Genomic DNA, 19,383 nt, shown 5'->3' with positions numbered 1-19,383 from the left:
TGCACTGGTTTCATCATTAATAATACTACTACCGGCAAGAACTGAAAGCGCAAAAATTCAAAGATCCTTCAACGTATGACATTTGTGCAAATGTCAGTCATGTGTTTCTAATGTTATTGGTGCAAGGGGTTTAAGGAAGCACATACATATATGTAAATAAAACCACAAGCCTAACTTTCCTCTTAAAGAAAGGGGGCTAAACAGTGTATCTTACAAATTTAACAGAAAAACGCTGTAAATCTCACTAGAACAAAACTGTAATCTTTCTGAGTTAAGGTGCTTACAGGGATGTGGACATGATAATATCAAAATCCTATTTTTCCTTATAAAGTAAGGAAAATATGAGGTTAAAAGCACAGATCCAAGCTCAGACTGTATTCCTGTCTCCGCTATTTGGCGTATACAAACCTGAACCATTTTCAAACTGAATATTATATATACTTAACCTCAGAATGCAAAGTTCACCATGCTATACTTCCTATAGCAAAAATGTAAACATGCTCAGATTTATCAAGCATGACTGTCTTTCAATTCAATTACTTTAAACCCCAGATAAGTATACTTAAGTTGTCCTCCTGCTTTCTTAATTCCAAGTAATGTGTTTACATTTGGTACTTCAATATTTACTCTGTAAGAAACGTGGGAGTGCAGACAAAGTGAATTACAGGATGGACCAGCACAGGGTAACACTGAATTTGACTGTTCCTACAAAATTTAATTCAAGTTTCCAGAAATATATTAATAAAATATGTAACATTAATTAGTATGATGTACCACGAATAACTCAGTTTATACTCTTTGTAGATCTAGTCCACTTTACATAAAGAACACGCTTCCATATGACAAGCCATGAATAATCAGTTTATATTATAAAAAAGAAATGACTTGTCCTATATCACGTATAATGATCCATGGATATGAAATAAATAATTAAATAAATAAATAAATATACTGTTTGTAGATTTAGTCCACCTTATATATGAGTAAACCACACACCCTTCTGTATGATGTGCCATGAATAACTCAGTTTACACTGTATGTAAATTTAATCCATTTTGCACACCCATCAGTCAGTTTTAAACAGAAAGCTCTGATAGAATTATTACACCTATGTTTCTTCAGATACTCCTCCCAGCATGATGAGACCAATAAAAGTGACAGATTAATGACTGTACAATTTTGTGATTGTTTCTGCATAAAATTTACAATAATATGAGATATTATGCTTAAGATACTGTATTTTGGTTTAAAGATCATAGCAGGCTCCAATTGTATTTTGATCCAAAGAAGGAACAAGAGATTTTCTCTTCTCCACGGTATCCAGACCAGCCTTGGGGTCCATCTAGCCTTCTTCTACCCAATGGGCAACTGGGGGCTCTTATCCTGGTTGCAAGGTGGCCAGGCATGAAGCTGACTTCTAACCTCCATCTAATGTTGAGATCAAGAATATGTGGAGCTGTACCTCCATTCCCCCCCACTAACTCTATTCTTCTTTTGTGGATTATTTTACGATACTGTTGGTGTCTCTCATTATAGAGCACTGAATATTACTGTTTGTTAACTTTATTTGGAAAGGATATGAAAGGAAACACTAATAGCCTAAATGAGGTACCATTCTGGAATTTGTTTAGAGAATGAGGAAATCACTAAAAATCACAGGCAAGATAGCCAGTGTCCTAGTTGACATTTTAAGCTGGTACCTCTTAAATGTAAGTCTAGGGAATCACCAGACAACCAACCGTCTCTGATTCCCATCACCTTCATAGCACTGTGCTTAATTAAGCATGCATAAAGGTAAAAAAAGTTAAGGTTATCCCTGTAACAGAATGCAAAACCCCTTAAGGTTATGAGACGTTGAGGCTTCCACATTTTCTAGACAAGACCACTTAAGGTTATGAGATGTTGAGGCTTCCACATTTTCTAGACAATCAGCTCACAGATGATGGTGAGATTGTCAGCCTTATGTACTGGCCCCCCTTTACGCCCCAGGAAGATTCCTGGTGCTCATTTATGTTAGAGGCTGAGTTAACCCCAGGGCCATGAATGCAGCTGGAAGGATTAGGTCAACTGAAAAATCCAATGGTCTCACTGGGAATTGATCCTGTGACCTTCTGACTTGTAGCACAGTGCCTCAACAAATTATACTACTGCAAATTAAGCACAGGCACAATTTCTTGGGCTGGAGGCTATAATAAAATCAGACGAAACCATCTACCAATCCACTCATATAACATTTCGATCAGTATGTATCAATAATTACTAAAACCGGTTACCTGGCGGTTTCTTTCCATTCCATGTCATTGCCATCATGCACCAACTCTCCCATTTCAGCAAAGAGAGGATGTGGTTCATGCATTCCGTCATCGACATCTTCTCCGAGTATGAACTGTACACGCTGTGCTGGCGGTGTGACTGCAACATTAAGAGTAATTACGGTAACAAATCTGTATAATGCTGACCAATAGTTAGAAACTACAAGCAGCTGCTCTGAAGATGGAGGCAGTAGGTTCCTCGGAAATGTCTGCACCTATCAAAACACATGTCACATCCCAGAAAATAGTAATCTGCAATTACTTTTATTTTCATTATATACACTGCTACATTTTGATATATAAGTTACCCTAAAGTAATACACGTGTTTATACAGCATAAATGAGCTAAAACAGATAAAACCGGCAATTCTGGATATTACAGGACAGGAAGAACTATGAAATGGTGGAAGGATCTGGCTTTGTAATATCTGCACCAGGCTTCCATAGGGTTAATACTGGAAAGGATGATGACACAAACACCAACACAAGAGATGGTATATAAATCAACTACAACACAAACCATCAGCGAGAGTTAAGACAAATCAGTAAAGCTACTCCTTATCTCTGGAGAGAAGGGACTAGTTCTATCAACTGGTCCAAACTGAGTAGATTTTTACCTGAAGATGGTGATAGATTCCATTCTCCTAAACATTGTGTTTTAGATAAAAGAAACGGGATAATGTGTAATGTCGCAAAACACAATAATTGTATTGATGTACCATCATCACAAGCTTCTGGAACTTATTCATGATCCATTATGGTCACCTCATGTTCTTAGGGTAAAGATGTCTAGGAGTCTTACAATGGAATGGATGTGTAGAATGGGGGAAACAGCAAACGCATTCAGTGATTAAATTAGGAAACTTCCAGGAAAGTAACAACTATATAAACAACAGTCAATATACACCAACAATTTCACAGTTTTAAATATGACATTACAGCATGTGTCCAAATATGTCACTTATTGAACTAATGTGAATGCCAGCATAAATAGTTTCAGTATCCATTTAATAAGTTGTATAGGCCTTACATATATAAATTAGTCAATATGCTAATTTTGCAATAAATTTACCTCATTACTGCATGGAAATTAACTAACTCCATGGAGAAGAGTCCTTCTTGAAAAGCTAATAGTGTCCAGCTAATCAAGAAATACTCAACTCACCTCTATCTGGTGCCGAGGTCAAGAACAGTGGAGCTGTACCACTACTCCCCTTTATGTCTTCATGGCATAATAAGTAAAAAGAAAAAAATAGAGGTATCCCTGTAACAGGCCGTGGAGAGCGGCCTCTGTAGTCTAGGGGTAACGTTCCAACCTCATGACTCAAGGTACGCGGGTTCAAACCCGGCGGAGGTCATGGAATTTTTAAGGGCGGAAAAATTCAGGGAATAAGTCCTCCGGGAGGGACTTTAAGCCGTGGGTCCCGTGTCGTAGTAGTGTCCAAGTAGTTTCCAATGCCTCTGGTAGATGGGGAAAGTATCGAGGTACCAAGGGCCGACCTCGTTGGCTGAACGGGGCTGATAGCATGCACCAGTACTGGTAGGGTATGGCGACTGGTAGAATATCAAAGGGGGAAGTACAATAGACTATTAGTCGTGGTGCATGGGGAAACCCACCCCCTCTAATAATAATAATAATAGTAATAATAATAATAACAGGCCATAGAGGCCCATAGGGTTATGAGATGTTGAGGTTCCCACATTTTCTAGACAATTGGCTCACAGATTGTGGCAAGGTTGTCAGCCCTATGCGCCAGCCGCCCTTTACCCCCAAGAATATTCCAAGAATATTCCTGTTACTCATTTCTGTTAGAGGATGAGTCGACTCCAGGCCATAGTGGGGCTGGAAGGATTAGGTCAATTGAAAAACTCCAATGACAACAACGGGACTTGAACCTGTGACCTTCCGGCTTGTAGCATACCTCAAACAGCTACACTACCGCATGCCCCCTTGATGGCACAGTGCTTAGTCGGTCACAGAAACAACTTTACCTTTACTCAGTCAAGAAATATCCAGCATTTTATATTACATATATTCTTCTACTCACCATTTTGTTAAAACAGTGTGGACCAACTGGATATTTACTTACAAAAATTTGGCATGTATAAGTGAGGATGTCCATCTGTAATATGTAATTAATCTTCATTCGTATGTTTTGCATCCTGTCATGTATGTCACTACTAACTGATTTATCAACAATTTGAGTTTATCAGTTATTTATTAGAAGTATAAAATTGTTGTGATCAACAAACATATTTACATAGTAATGTAATTAGTGACTAAACCTCGTCTTTCAATGACTTTTTTTTTTAATTTCGCTTAGTGGAGGGTTGAGTCAAACTGGTTCCACTCAGCACGGTGGCCACAGATTGGCCTATTATACCTGCCCTGGGTGTTTATGATGATGGAGAATTTGGTGGAATGAAGATTGACAGGGGAAACTAAAGTACTCAGAGAGAACCTGACCCAGCGCCACTTTGTGCACCACAAATCCCACTTGACCAGACCCAGGATCGAACCCGGGCCACTGTGGTGCAAAACCAGCGACTAACCGCTTCAGCTATGGTGCGGCCCTTCAATGAGTTAATTTTGTAATAGAATCAGTAAACTACAAACATTTTTTCCATAATCCTCAATGCATTCAAACATAACCCAGTTCATCATTACTTAAAAGAAACAAGGCGAGGTCACTGATCTGACAGTTCCTCTGCGTTCCATTTGTTCAGTGCCGCCACAAGCCAACTCTGGTGGAAGGAAATATAAACGTCATGTTCCCCAACAATTCAAACTCAAAATATTATATTCATATAAATATTTTTAAAAAATCACAAATTATTTTATGACACTTTATCAAAGGTCAGAACTTCTATTGCTGTTTAAATTTGTCCCTGTGGTTAAGTAATTAAGGAACTTGCCATGAAAACATAGAGGGAGGGCTGAGGAATAACTCTACAAATTCTTAACTTCAGCACAGGATAGATGTAAGTGGTCAACTTCGTGCCCGGATATTTATCTAACTTAGTACATGACAAAAAACAGTTTATAAGTGAAATAAGGGATGTCCTAATACATAATCCATCATATACTGTTGATGAATTTTTGCTCTTCTGTCGGGATCAACAGCTAAGGAATAGAAGGGGAGTGCATGCTGACTTATGGATGTCCCACAGTAGGCATTAATATAGACATTAAGCGTAAGTGTAAGTTAAGGAAGGAGAATTATTATGTATTGCTAATTATCTTGTTGGTATAATTGTATGTGTAACATTGTATCTATTTATTTGAGGTATTCAGTTTAGATTTTAACTATGCTTGAATTGATGTTTCTGTGATTTTATCTGTGATTGTCTTGTGACTGTTGTTTGACAAGTTTTATATTCAGTGCCAGTTGCACACTTGTGAATACTCTGAAACGCTGATGTATGTATGTATGTATGTATGTATGTATGTATGTATGTATGTATGTATGTATGTATGTATGTATGTATGTATGTATGTGTGCCTTCATTTCTTGAAATGGAAGTGCCACAGCAAATTGATAGATAGAAATCTTCTTTGTTTAGGTGTGAAAGGACATCCAGTGACCATGTTCTCATTTAGAAAGCCTCTGGAAACTACTGAAATCACAATTTCATCTCTCAGTACTTTAATTGTAAATTGATAGCAATCTTCTTTAAAGAATTTGTTTTACTTACAAAAAAGTTATATATTTTAAGTTGCCATAGAATATATTTCTAATTTTTAAATGAGGGATAGGGAAATGTTGGCTTATGATATAACTACAAGTACAGCTGCATACCTATACACCAACAATAACTTATGAATCAAGTAGTGGATTCATAAAATTTGGTATAAGCATCATACCATTACAAGTCACACCAATGTACCTTTCAAATTCCTGTCATTAAGAATACCAACATGGCAGCAGTGTAAGCCTTTAAGTTGGGAGCTAGTTATTGCTAGCCTCAAAATATAGACTGAAGTATTCAAACGAAGGTAAGATATCAAAGGTTCTCCCCAGAACTTCTGGTTACTTTTTAATTGTTTGTTGCATCCTGTTGTGTATTTTAATGAATATTAGAGTTAATTTTACCGACCACACAACACGTTTTTTATTTACTGTCGCACTACATGTTTCAACCTCAAGAGGTCATCCTCGGGTGTACGAACACAGTTGCACAATCACACGCAATCACATTCGTTTTTCCACTTATTTNACGAATGTGATTGCGTGTGATTGTGCAACTGTGTTCGTACACCTGAGGATGACCTCTTGAGGTCGAAACATGTAGTGCGACAGTAAATAAAAAACGTGTTGTGTGGTCGGTAAAATTAACTCTAATATTCTGGTTACTTTCTAAATCACAGTTCTGTCATTTCTTGGTTTGGTACATGTATGCAACTTAAAGAATAATATAGTTCCTTTATCTTTGCAAGTTCACTGATTTTACTGACTAAACAAAATATTTTCTGTCTATTAAATTCCATTTATACTACATATCAGTTTGACCACCTCTTCCCAATAAAAACATGCAATAACGCATTAGTACTGAATATTTTTGTAATGTCAAATTTGACACTGATGGTAATTTCTAGTGTTTGTTAACAATTAATCTAAAATTATAATGGTCTACCACATAACAGTGAATTGCATCAAATATATTCAAGCTAAAGCGGCAAAACAATGTTAACTATAATAAAAGGTAAGATACTTATATATAGGAGAAAATTAAGCATGAAGTCTTGTATATTCAACTAACAAAAAGCTCAGGATAATGTTATTTTTACTATTAATTAAAGAATAATATAACAGACCAGTGACAGCAAAGAAAATGACATAACTCATAAACTTATATTATACTTTGAGAACAATATGTACACACCATTAAGCAATATATATCAATTTACTTATCTTGACTTAATAATTTATACCCCAGCTTTTGTGATATAAAGATAAATCAAACCAGTAACATGTAAGAAGCATATTGTTTGTATTAATCCTTCATGTATGATCTGATCAAGAAAGTGCTTTTTATCATCTTACTAAGGAAAATTCCAGTGGATAAAGTCCAAGGATGGCTTGAATGCAGGCAGCCCACTTAAAGTGCTTAAGTAAAGTCGATATAATGTCAGAAATCAACATCAGACAAAACACAAGTAATCTGGTTCACAATCCAGTTAATTCTACTATCAGAAAATCTTCTGTTGCTATATACTAACATTAAGCCCTGGCTCTGTAGTCAACTGGAAATTTCCCAACATCAACCATGTCACATGAAGGGGGGGACTTTCTACATTTAAGGACACCTGTCATATAAGTTGTGTGACATAAATTTTGCATTTATTAGAGGCAGATTTCAAACTGACAACCCTTATTTGTGCCCCAAAATATCAAAGGGAAAAAATTAACCCATAAGAATGATGCAATTTGATGACTGATTATCAGTTAACAACATATGTTGAAATGCATACACCAACATGATATGAGCAAAAATACAATTCAAAAATGAGTATCAATACATTTTGAAGGGTTTTAAAAACGTGGAGTTGATTACACAGGACTTATCTAACAATACAGGATAATTTCATTTGCCACAGACTTTTTGAAGGGATGGTTCTTTTTGGCAAAAATTAAATCATCTAACACTTGATGAGAATTAGCATACTGGAACACATACTTCAAATGAACAAAACACTGACTACATTCATAATAACATTTCACTGAATAAATGTATATTCAAACCTTCTTTCAGGATACAATCTATATGGCCACGCCATATCTCAAGCATTTAGTCGCTGGCTTCCCACCACAGCAGCCCAGGCTCGATCCCAGGTCTGCTTATGTGGGATTATGTGGACAAAGTGGCGCTGGGGCGGGTTTTCTCCGAGTACTTCGGTTTCCCCTGCCAATCTTCATTCCACCAAATTCTCCATCATCATAATCAACTGGGGCAGGCTACAATAGGCCAATCAGTGGCCACCGTGCAGAGTGGACCTAACTGGACTCCACCCCCCACTAAGCAAATTTAAAAAGAAAAATACAATCTATATGGCCAGATCACAATTCATATTAATGAGCAACATAAACAATCACAGTGTTTCTGAAGATCATCTAACATGAATACAAAAGGAAGACTTAATATTTTTAAATTTGAAGACCATGCATATGAGACTTAAAAATTGAGTTCCTACAACCCAGAAAACATTCTCCATCTCAATTACACAGATGAACCAATTTAAAGTAAAGTAAAGCTATCCCTGTACCAGGCCGTGAAGGCCCATAGGGTTGTGAGACGTTGAGGCTCCCACATTATCTAGACAATCGGCTCAAAGATGGCAGTAAGGTTGTCAGCCTTATGCGCCGGCCGCGCTTTACTCCCCAGGAAAATTATTTAATTAATTCCTGGTACTCATTTCTGTTAGAGGCTGAGTAAACCCCAGGGCCTAGTGCGGCTGGAAGGATTAGGTCAACTGAAAAAATCCAATGACCTCATCGGGACTTGAACCCGTGACCTTCCAGCTTGTAGCATAGCCCCTCCACCAAATACGCTACCACGTACCCCGATGCACCAATTAGCATAGTTTATTCTGAGAATCATATAAAGCACATACATACACTCTACAGGCAAAGTGCACAGATTCTTAGTAATAAGTACAGCAGTAAGCACTGTGTTTTATAGGGTTAAATATTAATTTACAAGAAAGGCATTATTAATTATTATGCAACTTAAAATGAACATAAAGCTGTATCTTTTTTAAATAAAAACGAAATTAACAACTTAATAAAGAGCAGCATTAATTTATCAGAACACCTAATAACATATTTTTCCAGCTGTGAAGTGAGAAGTACCATGCAATTTGTCTTAAGCAATTTACAGTCCATCAATTATTTGGAGTTTATTGATGTATAGGATTTGAGTTTTGAGAGCAGTGACAATTCATATTGCAGTCTTCTAGGTTAAGACATCGTGAAGTCTGGTAGGTAGGTACCATTGTATCTGACAAACATATACCTTCATCTTCAAGGTAGACAGCGACAGTAGTCTCCTCCAAAACATTTATATCCTCATATCAGACAACATGGTATCATAACCTAGAAGACCACAATGTGAAGTTTCTTCTTATTACAACTCTTACTCTGCATGCAGTTTGAACATTAAAACAAAATTGGTGGAATTCCAAACTATAATAAAGACAAGGCACCATTCTTATTATGGTCATTTGTTATATAAGTTCACTTTGTCAGAGTTAACATTTATATACCGTTCTGCAGCTGGAAGCAAGACACAAAACAAGGAAAGCATGTAAGCGGTTGCACTACAATCTTGGCAGAGAAAGCACAGGAATTGCTTACATATTTCACCATCATCTGTTATGCTGCCCATACGGCCACGCCGGGGCACAAGGATTTGCCCTGAAAACCAAGATTGCCACAGAATCCATTCAAATATCAGCAAATGCACAACGAGCTCTAGCCTGCAGTATTATGGGAGACAGACAGATATGCAACAAGACCAAACCAAAAGCAAACACCACTTGTTTCTTAACACTTCAAGTAATTCAGGAATATGGGTACATTTAAATAGAGTTTTAACTAGATTTTAACATAATTACTGGATTTTTGGACCTCTTCATCATCCAATGTTCTAGAAAATAGAAAATACAACATTTCAGAAACTGGATCTGTTTCCATCTTCTGGTGAGATGGGGAAGACACCTATTCAGTTGGGCCCCTTAGAAAGAGCTAATCTCTATCACTGGAGATTAGTTTTTTCTATGGGGCCCAACTGAGTAGGTGTCTTCCCCCCCCCTCCCACCTCACCTGAGGACATAAACAGATCCATTTTCCGAAATGTCATGTTTTCTATTTTCAAACATACCAGACTATGGAAAAAGTCCAAAAATCCAGTAAATCTGTGTGTTGTACACCATCATCAGAACCCTTTTGAATTTACTAAATTTTAACATCTTACATATTGACGTTTATGTAGTAAAAATGTCTCTTATTTGCACATAATATTCACTATAAATTACACATGATTAACATGGATGAAATCAGAACTGACACAAGCCTGCTACCCCAGGCAACAAGATATGCAACAACAACCCCGCCTCCGGTCAAAGGTTAAAACTGATCAATTTTCTCAAAACTCTGTGAAACAACATGAAACTTCCAAACATTGTGACAAACCCCATAATTGGTGTTGTAACCTTCAAAGCAGTTTTATTTATGTTGTTGTATAACATGTTTAGATTACCACAAATTAATGGCAAAGTTATGAGCAAGAGCAACCAATATTCATTGTAATTTTAAAAAAAGGTGCAAAAACATTGTACATACTTTTTCATGCATGGCTGACCTTGACTACGAGGGTAAGTCAATAAGTAAGTTACAAATGTACATAGAACTTAAACAAATAAGAGTACTGATATGAAAAATGTTTTCATTTCTCAACCTGTGCATTCAGGTACTTGTCCCATCATTTCACAAGCCCCTGAAAACCAGCAGCATAGAATTCTTTGGGCTGCTGTCGGAAACAGGCGGTGACATCCCTTTCTACAGCTTCATCATCAGGAAAATGTTCAGCCAAAATATAATGTTTAAGAGGGCCGAACAAATGGAAGTCACTTGGAGCAAGGTCGGGGCTATATGGAGGATGCTCGAGGACTTCCCACTTGAAATTTTGCAGCATCTCATTTGTCTTGTTGGCAGCATTGGGGACGCGCATTGTCATGCAAGAGCATCCCAAAGAATTGTATGCCGCTGGTTTTCATGGGCTCATGAGATGATGGGACAAGTGCCTCAATGTACAGGGAGATTATGTTGAGAAATAAAAGCATTTTTCAAATCAGTACTCTTATTTGTTTAAGTTCTATATCCATTTGTAACTTACTTATTGACTTACCTATGTACATTAGCATGAAACAAAACTGATTCTTGCACCATAGACCACTGTTTGTTACTGAGTACCGGACAATGAAATCCGGCCAGCCCATAATATGCTTACCACTATTTTCCTGAAGATACCACCTATGCAGCTTGATTTAGGGATACGGTATCTATAAATTAATAAAATAAAAAATGTAGAGATGTTTTCAAGAAAATCTCCATTCTGTGTTTTAGTGCCATCTGAAGAGCCCCAATTTTTGGAACTTATATGGTCAGTTTCCCCAGGCATCAACCCAAGATGGATGAATTCCTGAATATCGAATATGAACAAAATCTGACCAACCAATCAGGCACTAGCGAGACATACATACATACATCCAGTAGATAGATCTCAAAAGCCCTTCCATTCAGGGTAGGAGCTACCTCAAAAATATTGGTACCTACCTATAAAACTACATGGCATCACATCCTGGAATGCAGTAATCTTAATATTCACCTCAGTGAGAACCTAAGTCCCCCACAGAGAAGACCTGAACCTAGCATCTCAGGAATAAAAGTCAGGCGTGTTGTTATGTGAACCAACTACTTAGCACCTGTTGCCACACCTTTCATCAAAGAACGACATTTCTGCGGGCGGCTCTTTGCATGCATTTCTTTTTAATGCATGTATTAATCTGGGGGCACGCGGTAGTGTAGTTGGTTGAGGCGCTATGCTACAAGCCGGAAGGTCGCGGGATCGAATCCAGATGAGGTGGATTTTTCAATTTACCTAACCCTTCCAGCCGCATTTTGGTCCTGGGGTCGAATCAGCCTCTAACAGAAATGAGTACCAAGAATCTTCCTGAGAGGTATTGGGTGGCTGGTGCGTAAGGCTGATAACACCGCCATCTGTGAGCCGATTGTCTAGAAAATGTTGGAGCCTCAACGGCTCACAACCCCATGGGCCTTCACGGCCTGTTACAGGGATAGCTTTACATTTACCTTTACCGTACAGTTCGCTTGCAGACTAAAACCACGGAGTTTGTAGTTCTTTTGTTTGCATGTGTTAATTTGAAAAGTGCAGCCCAACGTTTCGGAAGAACGTATCGCCTCCTTCTTCAGGATGGAACGGTAAGCCAAGCAAGAAACCAGCAGAAGCAGGCGACAAGATGAGCTCAGCTCCAAACTAGACGGCATTAGACTCACAGGACCATCTCATTCATAGTAACCGCCGTGAGAACCCCAAATCCACTCACACAATTCAGCCGGCGAGCTAGCAGCTGAAGTAGTACCAGCCGTAACCAGCAGTCAGAGTATGATGTTAATGTGAGATGGTCGCCAGCCTGCGAGGACGTGAGCCCGGAAGCAGAGGAACGTTTCCTGTTGGAAGCCGCTACCAAGCAACGTGACTGTGTGATAATGATTTGTAAGGTGTAGTAACGAGTTGTAGAAGTGTACATTAAATCCGACTGCCAATCCAGACCCCGTCTACAGTCACTCAACACGTGACAATACGATTCGAGGTTAAATGATTTCTGAATCTGATACATCGTTAATTAACTTACATACAAATTAGTCTAGAGTTATAAAGAGCTGGAAATACAGTTAATTCATCCATCCATTCCTTCATTCTGCGCATTTCTAGACATTTCTCCGAGTTCACTCCATCCTCAGAAGCGGTTGCCAGGTTTCCAGAACTCCCAACTACGAGTATCTCATACCTTATCTGATTGCACATGTGTTCGAGACCGGGTATATAGAAAATATCTGCGCATAACAAAGATGAAGTAACAGGAGAACACAAAGAGGCGCGTCATACTTTTCACTCCTCAGCAAATAAAATCAAGGTTGAGGTAGGCGGTGCATATAGCACGAACTGGAGGGGCCAGAAATGCATACAAAATTGTAGCCGGGAAACCTGAAGACCTAGGCGTAGATGGGATAGTATTATTAAAAAAAATAAGTTCCCGGCAGAACTAATATAATTTTTATGATAGGACACAGAAAACGACGCGGTCCAACAATTCTCTTATTGCAGTGTGCGTATTCGATGCCGCGGCGTAGTTTTTACAGAGCCGTTGCCTAGCAAAGATAGGGGGGATATACATACAGTCACACAGATTGATGGGCGGGATTTATGAAGTACGCCGCTGAGATGGTCTCAGGTACGATATACATAACCGAGTTTCAGAGATTGGTCCAGCCATTCAAACGTTGATAGAGAGGATACACAGACACACAGCGAGCTGTCATATGCCTACTTTTATTTTTTCAAAATGAGGAAAAGTGGGTCAAATATAAATCTTAAAATAATGTGAGTGTTGATTGAATTCATCTGATTCAGAAGAGGGACCAGTGGCGGGTAAACACAGTAATGAACCTGCGGGTTCGATAAATGACAATTAATTCCTTGATCTGCTGAGTAACGGTTAGTTTCTCAAGATGGAGTCTGCCTCATGGAGCTGGTGAAGTAAATATGCACTGGAACATGTAAGTGCAATGGGCACAGAAAACCATGATAAAGTTACTTACTTACCCAGGCAGCTGAGCCCTTCTTGAGGAATTGCAAATTCTGTAGGTACTCAAAAATTTTCCAGCATTTTATGGAAGCCGAAGGTTCATTACCGTGTTCACAAGAGCCCTCCACTGGTCCCTATTCTGAACCAGAACAATCCAATCCATACCATCCTATCTCTCTGAGATCCATTTTAATATTATCCACCCACCTATGCCTTGGTCTTCCTAGTGGTCTCTTTCATTCTGGCTTTCCCACCAATATCCAACGTGAATTCCTCTCCTCCCCCATTCGTGTTACATGCCCTGCCCACCCCATCCCCTTGACTTGATCATTCTAATTATACTTGGAGAAGGGTACAAGTTATGAAGCGCCTCATTATGCAATTTATGATAAAGTTACGGCCAGATATTACGAGATGGGCCCAGATCTGTGTAGAATCAAGCAGTAATAGTATTGTCACATGTGTAGGCGGGAGTACAAGTTTAGATTGGACTGTCTGCCAATACGTCTGTTACCGGCTGGTGGACTTTCCAAACGACCCGAATTTAAATAACTCGAAGTGGCATCATATTCTAAATTTTCTTCTCGGACATAGTCTTGAGTTCTTTGCGGCCCGGGTTCGATCCCGGGTCTGGTCAAGTGGGATTTGTGGTGAACAAAATGGCCCTGGGGCAGGTTTTCTCCAAGTACTTCAGTTTCTCCTGCCAATCCTCATTCCACCAATTGCTCTACAGTCACCCTCACCTATCATCTGGGGCTGGTACAATAGGCCAGAAGTGGCCGCAGTACAAGGGACTTAGTCCCACCCCACTATCAATAAAAAATAGTCTTGAGTTTCCGAAAGGGAAAAAAGAGGCAGAACGCCGAAAAATTATATCCTCTTGGATATAATGCCGGTGTAGTCCTCTGAAAGTTGTTCGACGTTTCGACACTCTTCCGAAACGTCGGTTGAATTTTAAGAGCCTATACAACCTCTGTGGTCTAGTGGTCAGAGTTACTGGCTACAGATCCTGAGGTCCCGGGTTCGATTCCCTCGCACTACCAGATGTTTTTAGAAGTAGTGGGTCTGGAACGGGGTCCACTCAGCCTCGTGAGGATAACTGAGGAGCTACTTGAATGGAAAAGTAGCGGTTCCGGTCTAGAAAACCAAAATTAACGGCCGTGGGGATTCGTCGCGCTGACCATGGGACACCCTCTATCCGCTAAAGTTGGCATTAACTTCGGTCGACATAGTTCGCTTGTGGACTAAAGCCACAGAGTTATACGGCCTTATAACTCAGTCTTCATAGGAATCGCAGGGTGAACTTCAAATCCTGCAGGCAGAATGTTGATGTCCATTAATTATTTGTATCGCAGTTTAGGTTTTCACGCCGGTGGTTCCTCAGATTGCAGCATTCTTGACTGTGACACTGTGTAGTCTTGTAGGCTGATACAAACTTGTCAAATAAACATTCCGCCTACGTCTTCTGGGTTGAAATCTGTGTGGTAAGCCCAAGAAAAGGACGGTTTTCCAGTTCACCGTTCCTACTGACCAGGACCGGGATCTGGTAACCGTCTTGCTTAAAACCTTCGTACACGACGCAACGGATGCCTCACAGTACAAGCCTCGAATCTGAAGATATAGGCAGTAAATTCCTATGAAAGTACAAGGTATCATAACCCAAGAGACCACAACATGATAACTGAAATTATGTACCTACAAAGAGAGACGCTTATGAGGTAATAGCAGACAATCGAAATTAATTTAATATTTTTTCTTTTAAATTATTGTACATTTCGCAATAAGCCAAATGAGTACAGTCAGCGACCTCCTCAGGGGTACAGCGACCTGGGCGTGAAGCTGACCACTCACCTCCATCTAGTGCCGAGGTCAAGAATGGTGGCGCTATCCCTCCACTCCACCATATGTTTTCATGGCATAATGCTTAATTAATTAAGCAGAGGGACAACTTTACCTTCGCATTACGTACATAAATAAACATTTAATGAGGGCAGTCTGGCCAATACACGTTTATTTACCAAAATACGTGGGCCTAACGAATTTTAATTAATTCTGATATGCCTATACGAAACTAAAATAATTTTATTTCATATTAAAATCTAATTTCACATATTTCGCAACAAGATTCTAAAAATATACAGTGTACAAGAGAAACGCTTGACAGAAGGAATTACAAATGACATGATAACATATATAAACTGCTTAAGTACATAACAGAGATAACCTTAAGTACTTAAAATGTTTATTTAGATAACCTCAATAAAAATGTGCATGCTCTTACGCAAAAAAAAATAATACTTTCATTAAATATTTATTTACACGCATGTAGACATGAATACTTGTACAAGAAAGCTTCGTCTAGAAAATGAGACTTCGGTAATCCTCCCGTATGCTGGAAAGTCCACTGCTGATTGCTGACTGTACAAGATAAGATATTAATTCGTAGCGCAAAAATTGTTGTCTAACTATCTATATAACTGAAATTCAAACGGAAAACCTGTACTGGCCATAAAATGCAAGTTTTCTTTTCCTCTGATTCTGCTTGGAAACATTTCTCGCTCCGGTAAATACTGTAACGTGTATGACAGACGACAGACGGGGATTTTATTGGTGAATGGATTTACTCGCCTTTTATAGTACACCCAGCGGAACTATAAACAACTGCAGCACCACCGCTAATCTCCCCAATTCATAAATCACCATAGCAAAGCTTAGCGTTTTACAGCCTGTGTCTTCACCAGCGGTTCCTAATAACGGCTTCTAACAGTGGAGATTCTTCAGCTTCACGCGCTCAGGTCCTATCTTGACAGCCTCCCGTACAGGGACTCATCTGACTCATTATCAAAGTCAAAATTATTTTACACATGTTTTCGCTCGCTCGAAAGCTGGGATCGTGGGTTCGAATACCACTCAAGGCGTGGATGTCTGCGTGCTTTTATTCTGTATTTGTGTTATTCTGTGTGTAGGTTGCGGCCTTGCAACTGGCTGATCCCCCGTCTAAGGAGTCCTATCGACTGTGCATAGATTAATAAATTGAAAAGGAGGCCAAGGTCCAACAAAAGAATTATAGACGGGTGGACGGACGGATGAGTAGACATATAGAGGGATAATGTTGTATTTTAGCGTCCTGTTGCACTGATTTTCATCCATGATATGTATACAGTGGCCGTCTTGTAGTGCACTCAATTTCACCTGTTACTTCACGACATGTTTCGGCAACATAGTGCCATCGTCAGGTGCCTTATTACGCTAATCTACTGCATTGCTTCGCCGGTCACGGTAGCCGAGCCGTCTAAGGCATGCACTGTCTTCGCTCGCTCGGAAGCCGGGATCGTGGGTTCGAATCCCACTCAGGGCATGGATGTTTGTGTGCGTTCTTCTGTGATTGTCTACAAGTAGAGGCCTTGCGACGAGCTGATCACTCGTCCAAGGAGTCCTACCGAATGTGTAAGATCTAGTAAACCGAAGTGAAACGGAGAGTTTCATGGAGGTAGGCCTAGGCCCAAATTTGGGCTGTAGCGCCACAGAAAAAAAAAACTTGCATTGCTTGCCATTATATGTCTTTATAAAATTATTTAAGAAGTATTTAAAACGCGCGTATTCGTCAACTATAATAAATTTACACACACTAAAACTTGTTAAGATTATTCATCTTATGTGTCTTAATTAAAAACTGCGTGTGGTTCTTCCACTATGAGGGTCGTTTTTCTTATATTCTGTGCGAGTGCTGTAATTACAGCACTCGCAGCTAAGAAGGGAACACACATCACAAGACACGGTTTAACATGTAAATATCCTTCACATTGTGACAAATGACTTACTACTGAGACAATGACTCTGACAAAAGACAGATCCGTCCTCTCGTCAGAGAGGGCGCCCCACAATAACAAGACCGAAACTGTCAAACAGTAATAAATATCTAGTCATAGGTCCCAGATTGGGCTCGACGCCAAGAATGACTGACTGACTGATTGACTGCCTGCCCGTCAGTCGCAATGTGACTTTGACTTTGAGTGAGTCAATTCTCGGTAGGAGATAGCCACTGGAAGTTCGTAATTGAAGAGGAATTAGAAGTCGGCCTGTGAAGACTTGGCGTGTGAGTTGAAGACTTTCTGTGTGCTGTAGTGCAGTGGTATCTGGAGTGTGACAGTTATAGTTCCAGTGTTAGAATCCGTTGCCAGGAAACGAATAGGGAAAACTTTGCAGAGGAATAGCCATTATTGAGATCCGTTACCTAGTAACGACTAGTGTAAGAAGACGTCGAAGACTTTACTTATGTTTTATAATTACAGCGACCCTTAAAGTGTTTTAATTAACTGTAGTTACGACTTGCGAATATCCAATAAATCGATTCGCCAATCCAAACCCGCGTCTTTAGTCACTAATACATGTGACAGTATTATTTACCGCAATGTCTCTGCATAGCGATCGTTTTGTGCATTAAAATTCAAATGTAGCCTTTTTTAAACCCACTTTGTAATATCTGTTCGTTTGCAAAAATATTTGTTTTGTCACGTTTGCAAAATTACCTGGCGAAACATTTTTAAGGTGGCGGCCACTTAAGATCCCCCACATCAAAACAGGAAGCAGGCTGGGGGAACTTTTTTAGATTTGACCATCACAGAATTTGGCCCACTGAAAGAACCGTGTTGCATAAATATGAGCCCATATTATCACATACCAGCAGTTCGCTGTACGGGGAGACGGCCATTGCTCCCTGAGGATAGACAGCGAGTCATTCTTAAGACAGGAAATTCCTTGTTTAAATGCTTACAAGCCCATCTTTTTAACCTTGCACAAATAGAGTGGTGCATCTAAATTATGACGCCATTGCGAGAAAAGAAAATGATTAGCAAATTTCTATACAAACAGTTACAGAGGTGGGGATAGAGTTCTCTTTGTCGTACGTAATGAAGTCACAACGTCAGCACCTAGCTTTTATCTCCGCTGCTTGTTAGCAAGTCGTGTTTGACCTCGGATACTGTCTATCGGAATATAGATGTCAGTGGGGAGGTAAAGAGGGGGTAAGTACATGACGTACAACATGGTCAGAGAGAGGAGTGGGGAGACCGTGTACCCTGATATTTCTGTTCTGAGGGACAGTAAACATATGGATATCGTTGTGAATGGAAAACTCGCACGGCTGTGATGAATTTTCTGCCTGTAAAAGTGACGTAAAAATGCTCGTTCATGCTATGTAGGCGTATATGCAGTTTAGCACTATGGTAATAATTAATACACAGCAACATGGATGACGTAATTAATTGCCGAGTATGCGATAAATGTGAGGTTTTAGATACCATTGTGAATGAAGTGCAATAACCGGCGTCATACAATCACAATAATGGTTTTTTATTGTGACAAGAAGACGAGGAAGAAGACGTAAGAAGATGCTGGATGACCTTGGGGACAGAAGAGGATACTGTCATTTGAAGGAGAAAGCTCTAGATCGCATTAAGTGGAGGAATTGTTTTGGAAGAGACTGTGGACCTGTCGTCTTGACAGATTACTGATGATGATGATGATGATGAACTCCAAGATTCTCAAAAAGGCTCATAGCACATTATAAGCCATGCTTCGGAGCAAAACATGAAGAAAACCTTTTTAAATGTGCATTTGTTCCATAACAAGAAGTTCTGTGAAGAATTAATAGCCTACTTCCCTTTGATATATGAACCATAT

The 19,383-nt window shown here is 39.4% G+C and overlaps 1 protein-coding gene across 11 annotated transcripts in view; it reads right to left on the bottom strand.

The window, feature by feature from the left end:
- The window catches only part of LOC111866596 (sodium bicarbonate cotransporter 3), a 239,096-nt gene that overhangs the window by 52,283 nt on the left and 167,430 nt on the right, over window positions 1-19,383 (bottom strand). For 10 of the 11 annotated variants that reach the window (XR_004513233.1, XM_023855710.2, XM_033752350.1 and 7 more), the window contains exons 4-5: window positions 9,668-9,727; window positions 2,274-2,412 (exon numbers count right to left, since the gene is read on the bottom strand). Coding sequence is in view for 10 of the 11 variants with exons in the window: in XM_023855710.2 (XP_023711478.1) it covers window positions 2,274-2,412; window positions 9,668-9,727 (199 nt within the window). In the remaining variant the exon portion in view is untranslated. The remainder of the gene's footprint in view (window positions 1-2,273; window positions 2,413-9,667; window positions 9,728-19,383) is intronic. The other variant, XM_033752346.1, reaches the window with a different exon arrangement.

Source organism: Cryptotermes secundus, unplaced genomic scaffold, assembly GCF_002891405.2.
Source record: "Cryptotermes secundus unplaced genomic scaffold, Csec_1.0 scaffold704, whole genome shotgun sequence".
NCBI lineage: Eukaryota > Metazoa > Arthropoda > Insecta > Blattodea > Kalotermitidae > Cryptotermes > Cryptotermes secundus.
This window is presented reverse-complemented; position numbering and strand designations above follow the sequence as displayed.